Source organism: Plectropomus leopardus, chromosome 4 (genome assembly GCF_008729295.1).
Source record: "Plectropomus leopardus isolate mb chromosome 4, YSFRI_Pleo_2.0, whole genome shotgun sequence".
Classification (NCBI taxonomy): Eukaryota; Metazoa; Chordata; class Actinopteri; order Perciformes; family Serranidae; genus Plectropomus; species Plectropomus leopardus.
The window spans coordinates 5,307,780-5,324,863 of NC_056466.1; the positions used below are offsets into that span (position 1 = coordinate 5,307,780).

General features: G+C 38.5%; 1 protein-coding gene across 1 annotated transcript; it reads right to left on the minus strand.

Moving 5' to 3' along the window:
• Positions 1 to 13,088: 13,088 nt before the first annotated feature.
• Positions 13,089 to 16,551, minus strand: coq7 (coenzyme Q7 homolog, ubiquinone (yeast)). The gene is made up of 6 exons (XM_042485902.1): positions 16,331 to 16,551; positions 15,787 to 15,965; positions 14,720 to 14,834; positions 14,065 to 14,204; positions 13,400 to 13,468; positions 13,089 to 13,249 (listed from the first exon to the last, which is right to left on the minus strand). Exons 1-6 carry the CDS (start codon positions 16,413 to 16,415, stop codon positions 13,172 to 13,174), a joined length of 666 nt encoding a protein of 221 aa, XP_042341836.1. The 5' UTR covers positions 16,416 to 16,551; the 3' UTR covers positions 13,089 to 13,171.
• Between the last annotated feature and the right edge of the window lie 533 nt (positions 16,552 to 17,084).

A 17,084-nucleotide genomic window follows, 5' to 3' on the forward strand; every position in this document is an offset into this window, starting at 1 on the left:
TTGGGACTTAGTGAAGGGTTTATTGTGAAATACATTTCTATGCAGATGATACTATACTGTGACCCACTCCATTAAAATAAACCATTGAGAAATTACAGCCCACTTGTAATGCTCAGCATACAACTTTTGTTGAACTTAAACCGCTACACAATGCAAAAACAAAATAAAATAAAATGTTTGCTCAGATCCAGATATAAAGATTACAACAGGAGGCTTGTTGAGTCAGTTTTTGATTTTGGGGATGTGATAGATTAGCTGCTACCTTCACTCTAAGGCTCTTAGATCTCACTTACTATTCCAGTCCTCGGTTCATCACTGAGGATACAAATTGTGGGCTGCAATAGGATGTTAACTCAACAGTACAGATAGATTAGATACCAGTTATGTTAAAACAATTATCCTACAGAATGAAAGGTTTTGTGCAGTGTGTGATAAAATGTCTTTACCTACGGTTTTGCCCCCGTTCAGGTCAGTCTCTGCAGACTCCATTACAGCAGATTGAGTTACTTTGCCTTTAGTGAAGAGACAGAGAATTTGAAATTGATCTTTGACTGTCCCCCTGCATGGCTGCAAAACCCTCTTTAGGGGCCTCAGGGCAAAAATTTGATTTCGGGCCCCTATTGACCTCCACTATATTGTTTAGGACAGTTAATATTATTTCCCCAGGCACAAACCAACCACTTTAGCAAAAATGGTTTGTTAATTAATTGATTAGTCGCTTGACAGAAAAATTAATCACCAACAATTTTAATAATGAATCTTTTAAGACATTTTTTTAAGCTATCGGCCAAAAATTCAGCAGTACTAGCTCCTTAAATATGAATATTTGCTGGTTTACCTACTTTTCTATGATACTAAAACTCAACATTTTTTTTGCTTTTGTCAGACAACAAAAGCAATTGTTAGTTAAGTTGGACTTAAGCGTACAATGATGGGCGATTTTCCACTATTTTCAGTTATTTTAGAGGAAGACATATTGAAAACAATTGTTTGCTGCAGTCTTACCGCTATAACACAGGTTAGCATTTCAAAACCTGATCCTAAACTGGAATTGCAAAGTGCAGTACTGCAAATCTACCCACAATACCCCCAAGCTGTTCAAATAACTTGTTTAGTACAGTTTTTTTCATTTTTATTTTTTATTTTTTTGACAAAATGAAGAACTTTCCATCATACATTGATGCTGAAAATGTGCCAATTTTTACCGAAAAAATTTACCGGAAAGCAGGAAATGAAATTTCTGATGCTCAAAATTTTCAAACCCCCTTTTTCATATGTGTGCCCTTTCAATGTTGAAAAAGGTTACACCTTTACTAACAGTACTGTGATGAAATAATACTACCCTGCCCAAGATTTTGAGACTGCTAAATACTTGACACAGAAAAAAATGGAAGCAATTTGAGAAAAATACAATTATGATAGTAAAATAATTAGTAAATTCCTAACAATGAAATGCAAATCATCCCAAGTATCAATCACATCAAATAATAATCACTTGAAAAGCCAGAGGCTACAGGGGCTGAAAGGACTGTAGAGTGACAGGAGAACGAGTTAAGCGCAGAATAAAAGAAAAAATCTATTACAATAAAAACAATAAACATTGATTTCACGTCCTCCTTAGGAGACTAGACACACTGACAGCACACACACTCCACAATCAAACTTGAAATATGACACAGATGAAGGGCCATGCAGTGATTTCAAATTTAAAGGCACACATAAAAACATGATTGGATCAAGGGTGTACTGTAAAATGTGTAGCCAAGTATCTGTCTTTATTCTGGATTTGTTGAGGATTATCTTTCTCTTTTGGCCAAAGAAAATTAAAATCATAAAGTCTGTAATCACCTAACCATTTAAAGACTGACATACAAGGCAGACAGATTTATCAAGGTTTGTCTCATTGCTTTGGCAGGGGGAAAAGTGGTATTTTTGTCTCATTTTCAAGCATTTCATGCTATTTTAGCTACTTTCAACTATGGCCAGAAAGAAAACAAAGCTACTCAAAAATATGTCTGTGAGATCGTATGCACCTACGCCCAATAAAAATGTACCCTAAGGACATAACTATACTGAATTTGATCTACCGAGCTGAACAATTCTTCATTCCTTCGGTTGTCTCGAAGCATGCACACCACCATCTGTCTTCCCAGAAATCAATGCAACAATCTGTTTAACAGATACCTCAAATAGCTGAAAAGCGAAAGAAGTTGCTATAAATCTATCAGCATTTCACTAGAATGTCACGAACAGAGAGATGGCATTGCTGCTATTTTGTTTTTCTTTGATATGGGATTGGACAGAATGATACGTTTTTCACAGCAGGCTTCAGATCAGTGGATTTAAGTGAATTTGTGCGCTACATCTCCAGTGATTCAACTCACACAACTTGTGATGGGTCAAACATGCTCTTTTTTAGCATCTGCAGACACAAAAAACAGAGATCTGACACACTTAAGTCCATTACATTTTCCTCTTTACCTTTGAAAAACAAACATTTTACATTACCCTGAAGGGGCTCATGAGACATGTTGAACTTCACCCTGACGGGGGCAACAGCTTGACCCCTTGTGCAGCATAGGAGGCATTCTTTCTCCCTTGTGTTGTTATTTTTCACAGCCAACCTCCAAGGTCAGGACACCTAAAGCCCGGGTGGTCCGGGCACTTTGTCTGCTGAGCATGTGTGTCATCACCAGCCTCAAGAGCTGAGGGCCCGGCCGCGAGCTAGAATATTTGCCGACTGATAGCTTCAAAGAACATCGAGCCAGAGACAGCAGTCATGTGCTGGATTCTTGTGCCCGCAGTAAGGTTGCAGTTCACAGGTAGCTACTCCAGAATCAAACAGTATGAATAACAAATTCAAACCACAGAGCTGGTTCAGTCAAAAAGCTAATTCTAAGACAAATCAAAACACCTTTTTATGTATCAAAAATCAAACAAAACCTTGTGATCCCCACCATAATCATACTTTACTTCACTGCCATGTTGCGTGTAATTTGACAATCTGCAACAGCATCACTCCAAATCTATGTTGTCACCAGCAGTGGAGAGCATAGCTGGGGAAAGAGGCCCATGATTAATAGGAGATAAGAGAGGCATCTTTACAAGCCGCATGAAAACGAGCCTCAGGCGCAGAGATATGAGACCTGGTTGGAGTAACACTGCCAGAGCTCTCCGTTCAATCAGTGAGGACGACAGGCGGGGTCTTAGCGGGATCGGTGTAAAGTGCTGGGCCACTGCAGGAGGCTAGCAGGTGGGGTGGGCAAAACTATCCCTAAAACCAGGTGTTAAGAGGCCTTGCGTGGTAACCTTCTGCAGACTGCCAATGCATCAGTGTGATAGATGGAGGAGGGGTCGATGGCAGGGATACAAGGTGTTGGATTCGGGAGAGTTGCAGAGGTGATGTAACAGAAAAGCATAGCTGACAAGTGCATGCGTTTTGTGTTGGGAGAAGCTGCAGCCCACTCCGCTGAACCCCTCACAACCAAACTATGTGTTCTGGCCACCTTAGTGGCGTGCCAGACGTTCCTTCATCCAGGCAAAATATGTTCCGCCTCGTGTATGAATGCCACAGCCACAATCCTAAACAGTCAGAGAAGTGTAAAGGACAAATTGTGAGATTAGAGAACTAAAAGCATCATAAAAGTTAATTTATGAAGGTCATGCAACTTGCACATTTGCTGCTTTAACCCAAATAATGTGGCCGTGAAATTATTACCTTCTCCATCAGGGTTTAGTTTAATGCTGTTCTCTTGATGAAGTGGGCCACGACTTCTGAAGGGGGTGGGTGCATACTGTGCTTGAGTGAGCAGCTCATCTTTGGGGCTCATGACACGATGGAGCAGCAACGTGGCCTTGGAGTCATGCTGGATGAACCACCAGGCCTGTCAGTGCAGTGATGGATACCAGCGGCGGGGTCACGCCATGCTCAACTCCGGCACTCGACAATAGGTCCTTCACATAAGTCTTCACACCTGATCACCAATACGGAATATCACACAACACCGAGTGGAAACAGCTGCACGAAATCCATCTGATAAGAGGAGATACAAACAAATGTCACCTTCATGTCTGTTGTGTTGTCTATTTAATATCATAGATGCATTGGATATATCTCAGAGTCCACACCCTACAAACGTTTGCACATTCTGCATAAGGAAAGCAGAAATCATGTAGCATCGCCATTCACATCCCCTACTACAGTGGAGCAACACTGATACACCTTCCTTATCTAATGCACAACTCTTTCTCTGCTGCTTTTGCTGGTTTTCGGGAATGCATAATTTGTGCTCGCTGTAGCGTGACCGCCTCACACATCAATCAACTTGTGCTAACTTAAACACACGCTGCTAACAGCAGACAGCTAAGTGTGTACAGGCAGAGTTCATGCTTGTAAACATGCATAAATCTACATATCCTATTAACTGGTTTCTGGAGCCAGACTCAAGTGGCCATTTGAGGAACTGCAGTTTGGGGAATTTCTACATTGGCTACATTTTTCAGCCCCGGAGGTTGCCAGATGCAAATACTCCATATTACAATGAAAGTAAAAGCCACATCCTAAAAAGTTTTTATGCATTGTGCATACTACAAAAAATTGTAGCAATGTTTTTTTCATGAACTTACATGAATATATCTGCATTACATTGGTGGTTATTTTCTGCACGCTTGATTGTTGGTGTGATATGAAGAAAATGGTGCAACACGTCTTTTTTTAATCTCTAGATTTGTTCTTATTAAACTTCCTGGAGGAGTGACCTTGGTGTGTTTTGTTTTGTTTTTTTTCCTTTCTCCGAGCGATTGGTAGATGGCACTGTGTGTCAGACCATAAATCAAAAATTCCTGCAGAAGTGATGTCAGTCCTTTGCATCATGTGTTGTGAAGACATGTGGTCACAGCTCTTTCAAGCCACACACCCCTCAGTCACCCAAAAGATTTATCATGGGTTTAAGCCGTCAGATGCACGTGGACATGCACACACGCATCTTTTAGTAGAACAATTTAACGTATTTCTACTTTAATGTCACGAGCAAGAAACAAAGAAAAAAAAAGTAAAACCACGAACAAATTTCACAGTAATCTAAAGCATACGGTGACATCAGTCCACAGAAATCTCTATGTATAGACATACCGGAGAACAGTAAAAATGTTTACTATTTATAGAGCTGCCCGTCTAAGTGTGGCTGTTTTTCAGCCCATGTCGCTGTATGTGAATAGTTGACCTGGATAACCAAAAGTGTATGAAAAGCTCCACTGAGTCAGTTCGAGGTAATGGCCCCTCTCTTCTGGGAACCTCTTGTTAAAGGGTCAAGGTAAAGCATACTCTAATAAGTATGCACGTGATTTGTACATACATAGCATCTGTGTTATCTTTATCGCCCGTCAACTGAGCTGAGCTCATTAATTTAAACATTATATCATTATGCCCAATCTCAGCTGTATCATGTCAGGATGCAAAGTTAGTCTTTCCTGAGGTTGACAGACTTTGCAGCATGAAGGGTTTAAAGTAATAAAATCCCTGGCAGAACAAGAAGAGAAAGGGAATGTGAACACTTAATTAATTAATAAAGATAATCTCTGATAATCTCTTAATAAAGATCTCTGTATTAGAGAGACTAGGGATTGGAAAATAAAAGCATATATATTATCAGTGCTGTAAAGCAATAGAAAGAATCAGTGCGGACGACAGGCGGGGTCTTAGTGGGATCGGTGCAAAGTGCAGGGCCACTGCGGGAGCAAAACTATCCCTAAAACCAGGTGTTAAGAGGCCTTGTGTGGTAACCTTCTGCAGACTGCCAATGCATCAGTGTGATAGATGGAGGAGGGGTCGATGGCAGGGATACAAGCAATAGGCATACTCTTAATTGCTTTCTTGCTGAGAGTTAAATGAGAAGATTAATACTGCGCCTGTGTTACCTTTGATCCTATTAGCTTAGCTTAAAGACCAGAAACTGGTGAAAATCTTATATATATGTGCATATATATATATATATATATATATATATATATATATATATGTATATACTAACTAGAAATACTGCCACAAGGTTGTATGCTAACTCGCACCAGTCAAGTTGCTCTTACAGTTTACATCCATGTCTGTGAAAACATAGATGTTTCAGCATCTTGTAAAAAATTGGAGGAAACTCCCTCAACTTTGTTATCTTCAGGTAATGCGTTCACAAAAATTAGACGGGTGCAAGGTCAGCCAAGGTAACTGTGACCTTGCACCTAATTCTAATCAGCTCATCGCTGATTCCAAGTGAATATTTGTGTCAAATTTCAAGAAATTCCCTCAAGGTGTTATTGTAGATATTACTTTGAATGGGACAGACAAGGCCACAGTGACCTTGACCTTTGACTTATGACCACCAAGCTCTTATCAGTTCATCTTTGAGTCCAAGTCAATGTTTCTGCTAAATTTGAAGTAGACTTTGTTGAGATATTACGCTCACAAGAATGTGATGGCCGGTTGAATGGACATAAGGATGTACATACGTACAATCAGACAACCTGAGAAAATATTCCCTACGGTCTCAGCAACTGCCAGCATTGCAGCATTAAAACATGCAGTTGTTTTATGGGGGTTAATCATTTCTTGGGGAGGCACAAAAACTTCTCAGGTTGTCTGACAGCCTTAGTGTCACAGTGATTCCAGCAACTTTTCTTTAAAATCTTACCACAGTGGGCAACAGCCAAATACTTTTACTTATTCTTTTCTGTTTTTTTTTTCTTTTCCTTTATTTTATTTTATTTTATTTTAATTTATTTTTGAGGTTTTAATATTATTCTGTAGCTTTCTAGACGTGTTCCTGTCGGCCTATTAAAAATGGGAAATCCACATTTTGGTCTATGTATGTTTGTTTTAGCCTCAAAAACGTTATTTTCCTATTCCCCTTTAAAAACTTTTTCCCATGTGACTGATGTAGATTTCTGCTCTATGTCGTTGCTAGAATATAAACCTGGGTGCAGCTGGACAGCATGTTACTTTGTTCCAAAAATCACGCTGTAACAAACAAATGATCAAGTCAATGGTTGACCAGCAGCTCCCATGTTTTGTGAGGTAAAATTACTGCTTCTGTCAATGGAATCTGGTTGCTTTGGAGGAAAGATAAAGCAGAAAAATAATCTTAACATAATGTATCCTTAAACTGACTAATTTTTTCTGGGTGCTCCTTTTTTAGGAGGCTAAAATACATTTTATTGTTGCTTCTTTCCACAGCCACCAGGCTCCTTTGACCAAAAACATTTTATTTTGCAGACACGAGAGATACAAGCTACCGCTGCCTCTGAGCGCTTAGTTTTTTGTGTTATTGTGTGACTTTTGGAAGGACACTCCTCAAAGGGACAATACATATAAAGCACTTGACTGGACTAAGTTTAAATAGCCTTGAAATATAAGCAGTCACCTTTAAATGCACATAGATATGCACATCACGTCCTCGAGGAGAAAGGAACGATATGTTTCTTGTGTCACTGTTTCCCTGTGTGCTATATCTCATCACAGAACATGTTTTTTACATGATTTTTCTGTATAATCTGTCATTTTAAAGAGACTAAAGGGATTAATGAAATGTGTATTAGTGCATTTACAAAATCAGAAAGAATATTCTCGCTATAAGACAATCACTGTACTGTTTTACAGTGATTCAATATCTACTAAATCCTCCGAGGCTACTCAGGGATACAGATGGACCTCATGCTATCTATTAGTTACCATAAACCCCAGAAAGGCCTGCTGACTGACAGTCTGCATTTATCCAAGCCAAGAAGCAATACAATCTGTATCCGAAAGCTTTTACGACTTATAAGGATTTGTATTATTCGTGCTGCTCAAAATTTACAACCACAATTATTCACGGGTAGCAAGACAGTCCCAGTTTAGTCCAGTTTTATTGCCCTTTTCAAATTCTTGTTGCCAATTCCTCCGTCAGTGTTTCAGCAGATTCCTTTGAGTGATTCTGAGAAAAGAACCTAAACAATTCACATGAACTCCAGACGCAGAAAGAAACTCTGATTTAGTGAAATTAAAAATATGATAGAAAATAAAAAAAAGTACTGCATCTATAGTGTAACAATGGCGGCTGATTTAGATGTTAAGTTGATGGTGTGTGGTTATTAACACCTGCATCCTGACTGAGTCATCACTCCTGTTTTTATTTTCCGGTAATTTCGTCACCCAAAATGGTGCCACAGATGGAGCTGTACTTGTGTTGCTTTATTTAAACAGTTGCACCTCGCTATATACCTGTCAGCGCTATTAATCTGAGGCAGGGAGAAGTATGATCCGCTACCTTTGATTTGCAAAGCTGCCCACTGGCTCATATTGCTTACGCACAGTGGGTGACCTCTTTTAACTTTTGAAGTAACATTTGTGCCTTTTTTTGTTCGCGTCAACAAAACAACAAAATATTTGTCTCGTTGGTTTGGTGGAGGTAAGAGTAAAAAAGCTATGATAACATAGAAAATATAGAGGAGATCGTAATAGGGACCAATCGTGAGCAGCAAAACTAACCATTTAATATAGTGATGATAAACAGAGAGATTATTGGCAGGTTATTTACCGTTTACAGGCTGCACCAAACAGCCAACGGGTAATGTTTACCATCATTACAAACGTGATGAAGACCCGGTCGTTTGACTTCAGCTTTTACTCGGGCTGATGGGCCATAAAGAAGAACCTATTTTTAAGGAATGGAGGCCATACGGCACATTAACCCTTGAGGTCAGGTCTGATATGCAAACCCAACCCCAGCTAAAATAACTCCTCTGACCTCATGCTTGGCAAAATAGATCAGAGCCTGTGAACCTGTAACAGCTCACCCCCGTGAGACACTTTCAGGCAATGGTAAAGTGGCAGGTGATGAATTAAAGGAGAAACCTTAATATTTCAATTATAGTTTCTTAATCAATTAACTGATCTAGAAAATGGCAAAAAATGAAAAAATTTGCAATCACAAACTATTAAGAAAAACAGCAAATTCTCACAGTTAAGATGCTAGTCTAAATAATTAAATAATTTCTGTGTTTAGTGAGAAAGTTCCCCTGCAAAAGGCAACTGATGGAGAGCCGATAATTGTTTTTTGTTTTTTGAATTATTTTATACGTCTACTCTGAGTCTGCTGTGATTCATGGATGCAACCCAGTCACATAGTGTTCAGAGAAGCAGCAAATTCTTACCATTAAGATGCTTGAGCTAGTATTTTAGATATTTTTGCTTGAACAAGCAAGTTTACATCAATGCTTGCAGCGCTTAGAGACTGTACTAAGGCACAGCAATCCTTTGAGGTACCTGCTAATGTCCAGGGCATTAATTATATACATTAAATAGACAAGTATCCTCAAAACATCCCCCAGACATACTGATAATGCTTTTGTTTTAAAAATGCTCTAAAATGGTCCGTTTAGCTGTTGAGTTTCTTAGAGTTTCTCTTCCCCAGACCCTCCGGAAGTGTTGGGTTGCAGAGGACAAAGTTCGGCCTTTTTTACACAGAGATCCAGCGATCAGTTCATTTGAAAATTCATGATTTACTGACGATCTGTTGAATTGAACCTCACGGAGGCGCTAGAGAGAAAGTAATCAGGATTCATTTTCTGAAGACCATGAACAAATTTCCATGTGAATCCATGAAGTGATTGCGGATATATTTCAGACTGATTTTCTGTCGATCGGCTGATTACTCTACTAATTTTTTTGGTGTTAGATTGATGACTATAAAAGGTTTCTGCAGCTTAAGGTACATTAGATTTAAGACTTTTAAGGACTTTATCAATGCCACTAAGAAAACAACTTAAAATGATTTTACAATATCGAAAAACTGAAGTTTTAAAAAAAAATATGTATATTACTGGTTTCGCGTTCTTGATCTGCGTAACATTAGTGTGAGAGGCATTCTGTAAAAAAAATTTTTTTTTAAAGGTGTTACTAATCATTTTTTAGATTTTAAAATGTAGCATCAGAAAAAAAATCCCAATTCTAATTGTTTTGATGACTTTTAAAAATGTAAGACATTTTTTATACCAAACGAGGCTTTATTTTTAGATTCATATATTCAGTGCCTTTAAAGACTTTAAAGGATCCACAGGAATCCTGCATATGCTATGGTCTTCACAATCACCACATCTTATTGAAGACGTATGGGAGACAAAAACCAGCATGTAAGACAAAGCTCTCCTCTATGTTCAAAACACTACATTGGGGATTATTTTTTTAGAATAATTTTTTAGAATTTTTATCCCCATTTCCAGACAGTAGATTGAGGCTGTTATGGCAGCTCATGGTGGCCTAACCTTTGATACATTGTGTTGGTTTTTCCTTTCATTTGTCACCTAAATGTGCTCATATATACTATAAGGTTTTCAATCTAACCTGCCTGCTAGAGCCGAGAGACAAATTACCATCAAAGGACTTCATTTAAGTCCCAACCACTGCCCATAAATCACTGCATCATCGTGTCCCCGGTGCATGAAAAGGCTAAACCACGGCTAAAGAGGCCTTGGGTCAGTACTCAATGTACAGTGAGGACAAACTGATATTGACTAGGAGGGGAATGAACACTTTGCTCAACCTGCTGAAAGGTCTAATAGATTAGGGGCCCCTGGACAAGCCCCGTGTCAATCCCTCTTTCTCACTGACCTAATGTCCCAGAACAGCTGTGTGAGGGCGCTTAGCAGTTAGGCCAGGATGACAACTCATTGCTCAGCTTGATATATGAACTATTACATGTGAAACAGGAGCGTTTGTTGAAGGGTATGATGGCTGTGTATGCTCGTTACAATATGTCCTCATTACATGTATTTTAGGTATTCGTTTCGGTGAATGTGTCTTCTGTCCATCGCTGCGCTGGCAGGTGCAAAAGAGTACTTATACCGTATAAGAGAAAACAAGTATTAGTAAGATGTTAACTTCCATTAGTTAATGCAAAAGTGTTTTTTTCCACCAGCATCACTTATCAGACGAGCTGCCTGTCAAAGGGAGCACTGCAAAAAAAACATAAGACAGGATTTTCACAGAAACAACAGTATGGAAACCTGCTATTTAATTCAGAAAGGTTTACCTCCACCAACTGCACAGATCATTTCTGGGACGTCCCAATCAAGTTTTTTAACCCTTAATTCCCTATCTCAAATATCTCAAATGTTGAGTATCTGCTGAGAATCGATCCAATATGTAAATTTTCCGATTTAATACAGCTGCACAGCGCACACTTCAAAGTTATTTATATCAATCCAATGTGTTTACTTAACAATTAAATTGATTTTTTTCCTACAAAATAAAGTATACAATTACAAACTGTGTAATCTTGTAATCTTTCTGGCCTTAACAATGTCTCGAGGGAATGTCTCCGTCCCTTTAAGAAACTTCTCCAGTTTGTTGCTTTGGTGCAGCTTTTTTCCTGAGAATGAACCAACGGCTGTATGAAATTAAATCTGTCCTGTTAAGTGTTTAATTTTGTCACCTGTACATCTTTTACTAATTACAATAATGAATTGCTCTTATTTGATGTCTGCTCATGATGCTTTTGTGGCACTTGCGGAGGCGTTGTGAGTGATCGCAGGGAAACATAAATGACAAACAAAACACAAAAGACTCACACTGAGCTGAAATGTAACGGGTGCTCATGATGTAAGAAAATAACACAAATAAACAGTCTTGTTCTGTGTTTTGCTGTCATTTTTGGCATGTGGTGTTTTGCAGTGGGAGGGGTACAAAAATAACACATGCAAATCCCGTAGTGGGTGCTGGATCCAAGGTACACCAAAATGTGAAAAGATAAAGATCTGCACACCAGGGAGCTGTGAGGGTCTCAGCCCCTGCTCCTACACACACACACACACACACACACACACACACACACGGAGCGGAGAGATGGACAGAGAGTGGAAAGTTGATGCTCTTCGTGTTGCTGTGCATGAAAGCTTGGCAAAAAAAAAAACCAAAACACTGTAACAGCAGCATAAAATAAAGAATCACATTGGGTTAAATATAGATCCATATAGCTGATCTCAATCAGTGAAAAAATGCCTTGATCAGCCCAGGTAGTGATCTTTGAGATCGGATCCATGTGTTATACACAGTACAAAGCTTTGAAATTTTGGTTAATGTGGCGCCCATTAGCTCAGCTGGTGGAGCAGGCACCCCATTTAAAAAAGGTTTTGTCCTTGCAGCAGCAGCAGCAGCAGGTGGGAGTCGAACCTGCAGCCCTCCGCTGCATGTCCCCTCTTTCTCTTTATGTAAGTTACTGTGAATGTTTGTATACAAGACTTTTAAAGGGGCTCTATGAGCATTTGAGTTGTCTGCACACAGCCCTCAACACGGAGGTGGCTGAGCCAGCTGCTAGCAGCTAACGGTGCTAACTCCATAAAAAGAGCTTAACAGCAACAGAGCAAACAGTGTTTAACCGGGGAAACACCAGGACACTGCTGTCCCAATATCAGCGGTAACCGCCGTATGAGCTCAGAGCAAAGCGGACACAATGAGCCCGTCAGTAGAATACACACATGCACTAACATGCACGCACAACAAGTAACAGAGAAGCTTAGATTACAACAAAAAACAGAGAGCGTGACTTCCTTCTCCGCTCAGGACACCAATACTCCCCTAAATATGTATACAGGAAATAGTGGTTTGATGCATAATACCATAAACTACATTTATTGATACTCTTATGTCAATTGCTAATATTATGTTTTATGTAATTGTTATTATCATTGTTGCTGTGCATCTCTCCCTCCCTCTTTTTCTCTCTTTCCTACGTAAAGTTTTGTCATATTGTACTGTTATTTTATTGTTCTTTACGGCATCTATTGCACGTCTGTCTGTCTTGAAGGAGGAATCCCTCCTCAGCTGCTTTTGCTGAGGTTTCTACTGGGTTTTTTCCCCCGTTAAAGGGATTTTTTGGGGGAGGGTCCAAGGACAGAGGGATGTCGTATGCTTTTAAGCCCAAATTATGATTAATGATAATGGGCTTTACAAATAAAACTGATTTTACTTGCAATATTAACACCCTGAATGTTGCATACAGAACATTTAAATCTTCAAGATGAAGTAAATGTTCATTTACAGTGAAGCAGAATTCAAACTGCAATTCAAGTTCAACTCATTTATACAAACCCAGTCGACATATCGGACAAACATCGGAGACAATTCCTCACTATTCTAAATACAATGTTAGACCCGCTGAGAAACGTATATTGCAGCCTTGCAGCCAAGTTGTATAGCATTTTTTAGTAGCCAGTATCCAGGTACCTGAAACAGGAAACAAAACATTCTTAGAGTAAAATAAAAGATAACTGATGAGTGATATCTATGTGTCTGTTTTATTGTGCTTTGACACCACAGGGAGTTTTTGTGCAATCAAAGTATTTGTGCAGAAAAAGAGAAGTGAAACACACTTACTGTTTCAGCATCATGCTCCAATCCCGTATCATGATGCTCCAGCTCGTCATCTCTAAATTCCTTTATAACCTAAAACCCCAGGACCAATCATTAAGTAATTAAACTTATTCACATTTCACAGCATCAGTACTTTGACCAATGCTCCTCTGACAGGACTAAAATAAAAGGCCAATCAACTTTTATTTTGTGCTTCTTAGAGCACCATGTTTTTAAATCGTCTTATTTTGGTTCACATGTGAATGTTGCTGTTTACACTGAAGCCGTTTTCACCATTTACACTCCTATTAATTGCATGAACCAACAATGCAGCATCAATATTTTACATAACATGATCAGGCAAAATAACAGATGAAATCCCTCTTTAAAAAAACACGTGTGTGCTGAGTGTGTCTCTGGTTTGACCCAGAAATGTCTTTATTTCCTTTTTATTTTGTTCTTTATTTCGATTGTCTGTTACCTGCCAAGGGACTACGGATGTGCTAAATCCAGCATATTTACATTTGTATGTTATACTGATGTTCATTAATATGATGTGTCCCTTTTAAATAAATAAATTAAATAAATGGCCTTCTGTGTTCTTCCCACTTACAAATAATAAATCGCCTATTTCGTCTTTGCCAATGTAAGTAACCGTGTTAGAGATAAAAAAAAGTTGGCTGACTCACTTGTAACAGTTCGGTGTATCTTTCGGGGTCCTTCTCCATCAGAGCTCTTATCTGGCTGTTGTAGTGCTCAGAAATACTCTCCTCCACCGCCACAGTGCAGGCCATGGCCCCCTCTTTACCCAGCAGCGCACTGGAAGCTCCTGGAGTAAATTTAGGACAAAATTAATAGATAGTTTAGGTTTGATAAAGCAACACACATGCAATATTAACACAAAAGGCATTTAAGCATCCTTAACTTAATGCATGATAATAACCTAAACCAAACTGAGCTACTTTACACAGAATCCCAATACAAAAATCCTGTTATGCATTTTTCACGCATTTATTTTGTAAGTAAGTTCCCTCGCATCCTCCAACCTACTTTCTCCACCACTCAGGACCAAACATCAAACTCTGTCCCCAAATACATTCGACACCGACCTCTCCAAGGTCAAATCACTCATCAAAACCATCTCTTTAAAAAGGCCTTCAACGTCTAATTTACCTCATATGAATTTTAATACTGTCTTTTCTTTTTTATGATCTTTTTTTACTTCTGTAAAGTGTCTTTCAGTTTCTTGAAAAGCTCTCTACAAATAAAACAGATTATTGTTATTAATATTGAGTTATCTCAGGACTTTATAAACTCTGCTGCATGCTTATAGGCTGAACGAACCTAACACAAATCCAGCGATGTTCCACAGTGGTAACAGCGCTGTGGGCCGAACTCTGTTCTCAGCAAGAATTTCATTGAATTTCTCAAGATGTTTCTTTTCTTGGTCCCACATTTCCTAAAGAAAAACAAACATGATCATGAATGAGAGTCAAAAATTATCATCATCATTATTAATTAAACTTTTATTAAATTATCATTTCTGGCCATTACAATATAAAGCTGATAATAAAGTATAAACAGTAAAAAAAAAAGAGGCAAAGGTTTTGTGATTCTGAGATTAAAACTTGGGATATATATATGTATTTTTTTCTTATATAATTATGTGAGATTTTTTTTAGGAATAATTTCAAAGTTAGATGGAAAAGGACTTTCAAGCGCCCAAAATGCAGTTCACTTGGACAAATAATTTATCCACAGTTGTAGATTTGTCAGTGCCAGCCAGCTTTTCTTTTCTTCTTGAACTGATTAATAATAGTCAAGAGAGCTTTTTAATACTCTGGAGTGTATGAAATCCAATCAAGCTGTGCATGTTTACGAAAACATACAGAAATTGTTTTCTGATTAGACCTCTGACCCTTTTATTTATTTTATCTGTCGTGTTTATGGTAAGTTTTTTAATAGCTGTTTCACAGAGCCAAACTAAAACATCTGGTGATTCTGCTTTTAGTCACTGTGCTGGAACAGCATCTGAGACCAGCTGGAAATATTGATTCTTTATAAACGTAAACTAAAAGCTTATAATTTTCAGCTTTTATGCAGTGTTTTACTATCATACTTTGAGGGTTTATACTTGTTTCATTTATTGAGATACATTATTAAAGATCTTTTTTTTTTTTTACATATTTCCGGTGTTGTTCTTTTTGATGTGGTTTCTTTGCACTTTGAACTGCATGCGTTTTGTCTGAAAGGTGCGATATAAATAAAAATCTGATTGATTGACTGATAGTGGAAAAAGATTTCTTATATATTTTGACATTTGAGGCCATTTGTATGAACTGTTGTCTCGTGCAGTGTCCTTTCCAGAGGACAGACTTCTGTCCTCCTTCAGAGCCATGTGTCACACTTACCTGTATGAGAGGTCCAGTACTGGACCGACCCAACACTGCCATCTGGCCGGCGTAGATGCGGTTGGCCCCGTATTCACCCGCGTGGTCCACGCGCAGGATTCGGTCCAACATCTCCTTCTCCTCACTGTCGCGAGGGGTCGGGACCACGCTGTACGCGCGTGAGCTCAGCTGCGAGGGCACTATTACATATACAGTCTACCGTTACAGTGAATCTCAACAACAAACACGTAGCGACGTTGACGCCTAAAAGGAAAGTTTTTCGCTTTTTTTGAAGACTTCAACAGCTAAAAGTACACAGTGTCCGCACTGACGGAGCTAGCTCGTTAGCTAACAGGTCTGTTATGAAACATGATGTGAGGTAAAGTTATCGTTATCCGGACACTCACCACTTAAAACGTGCTGAATACTAACATAAAGAAGAGTAGTAATGAAAAATGATTTTAAAAAGTACAGAGCACAGCGTCGACCTGAATGTTTAGTTCCCTGTCATGTGTTTTTAGCATGTAGCATGTTAGCTCTCTGCTGTGTCTAACTCTTTGCTTACCTCTTTGCTTTAAACACTGTCGAGTCATCGCTGGGCCAACGACATTAGCGCAGCCGTATAAAGCTGTGTGTGCGGCTCTGTGCATGCTAGCCAGTTTATGGCTCAACTACCCGTGTTATCAAAGAAACGAAGAAAAAAAAATGTTTGGAAACTGTCATTGAAGAGTCAGATGGTGGACGCACACTTATGACGTAACCACGTTACGATGTGTCTATGGTTACGACTTACGCAACACCGCCGTCCCTCCCCCCTCGTGCAGACTTGCTCGTGCTAACAATTTAACAGAAACTTAAAAATAAATGTTGAGGTAAATATGTTTTATGTAATGCTATATTAAAGGCAAATTAAACTCGATCTCATTATTATTATTATTAATTATTATTATTATTATTATTATTATTATTATTATTATTATTATTATTATAATAGGTCGGTGTCTTGTAATCCCATGTGAGATGGGCCAGAAATGGAATGACAGAAAAAAAACTATTATTTAATTATTTTAATTCCAACTTTAAAGATGTTATCGTCAGAAAACCACACCGGCTTTTGTGTGCTTTAGTAATAAATTTCAGTAATATACCACCATCCTATTGATTATTTAAAACAAAAAAAACAGCTAATAAAACCTATAAGTTATTTAACAATTATAGTATGATGCATAAAACACACTCTGGCATTGTATTTCTTTTTCTTTTTTTTTTTTTTTTTGGTCTTATTTTCTTGTTTTAGGCTGTCTATCTGTGCATATCTC

Excerpts from the sequence above, each read along its gene's own strand:
- coq7 (XM_042485902.1), bottom strand. The coding sequence starts at position 16,415 with ATGCACAGAGCCGCACACACAGCTTTATACGGCTGCGCTAATGTCGTT. Across the intron at positions 14,205-14,719 it reads CATCGCTGGATTTGTGTTAG|GAGCTTCCAGTGCGCTGCTG; the intron begins GTTCGTTCAGCC and ends AATTTACTCCAG. Across the intron at positions 13,250-13,399 it reads TGGAGCATGATGCTGAAACA|GTACCTGGATACTGGCTACT; the intron begins GTAAGTGTGTTT and ends TTCCTGTTTCAG.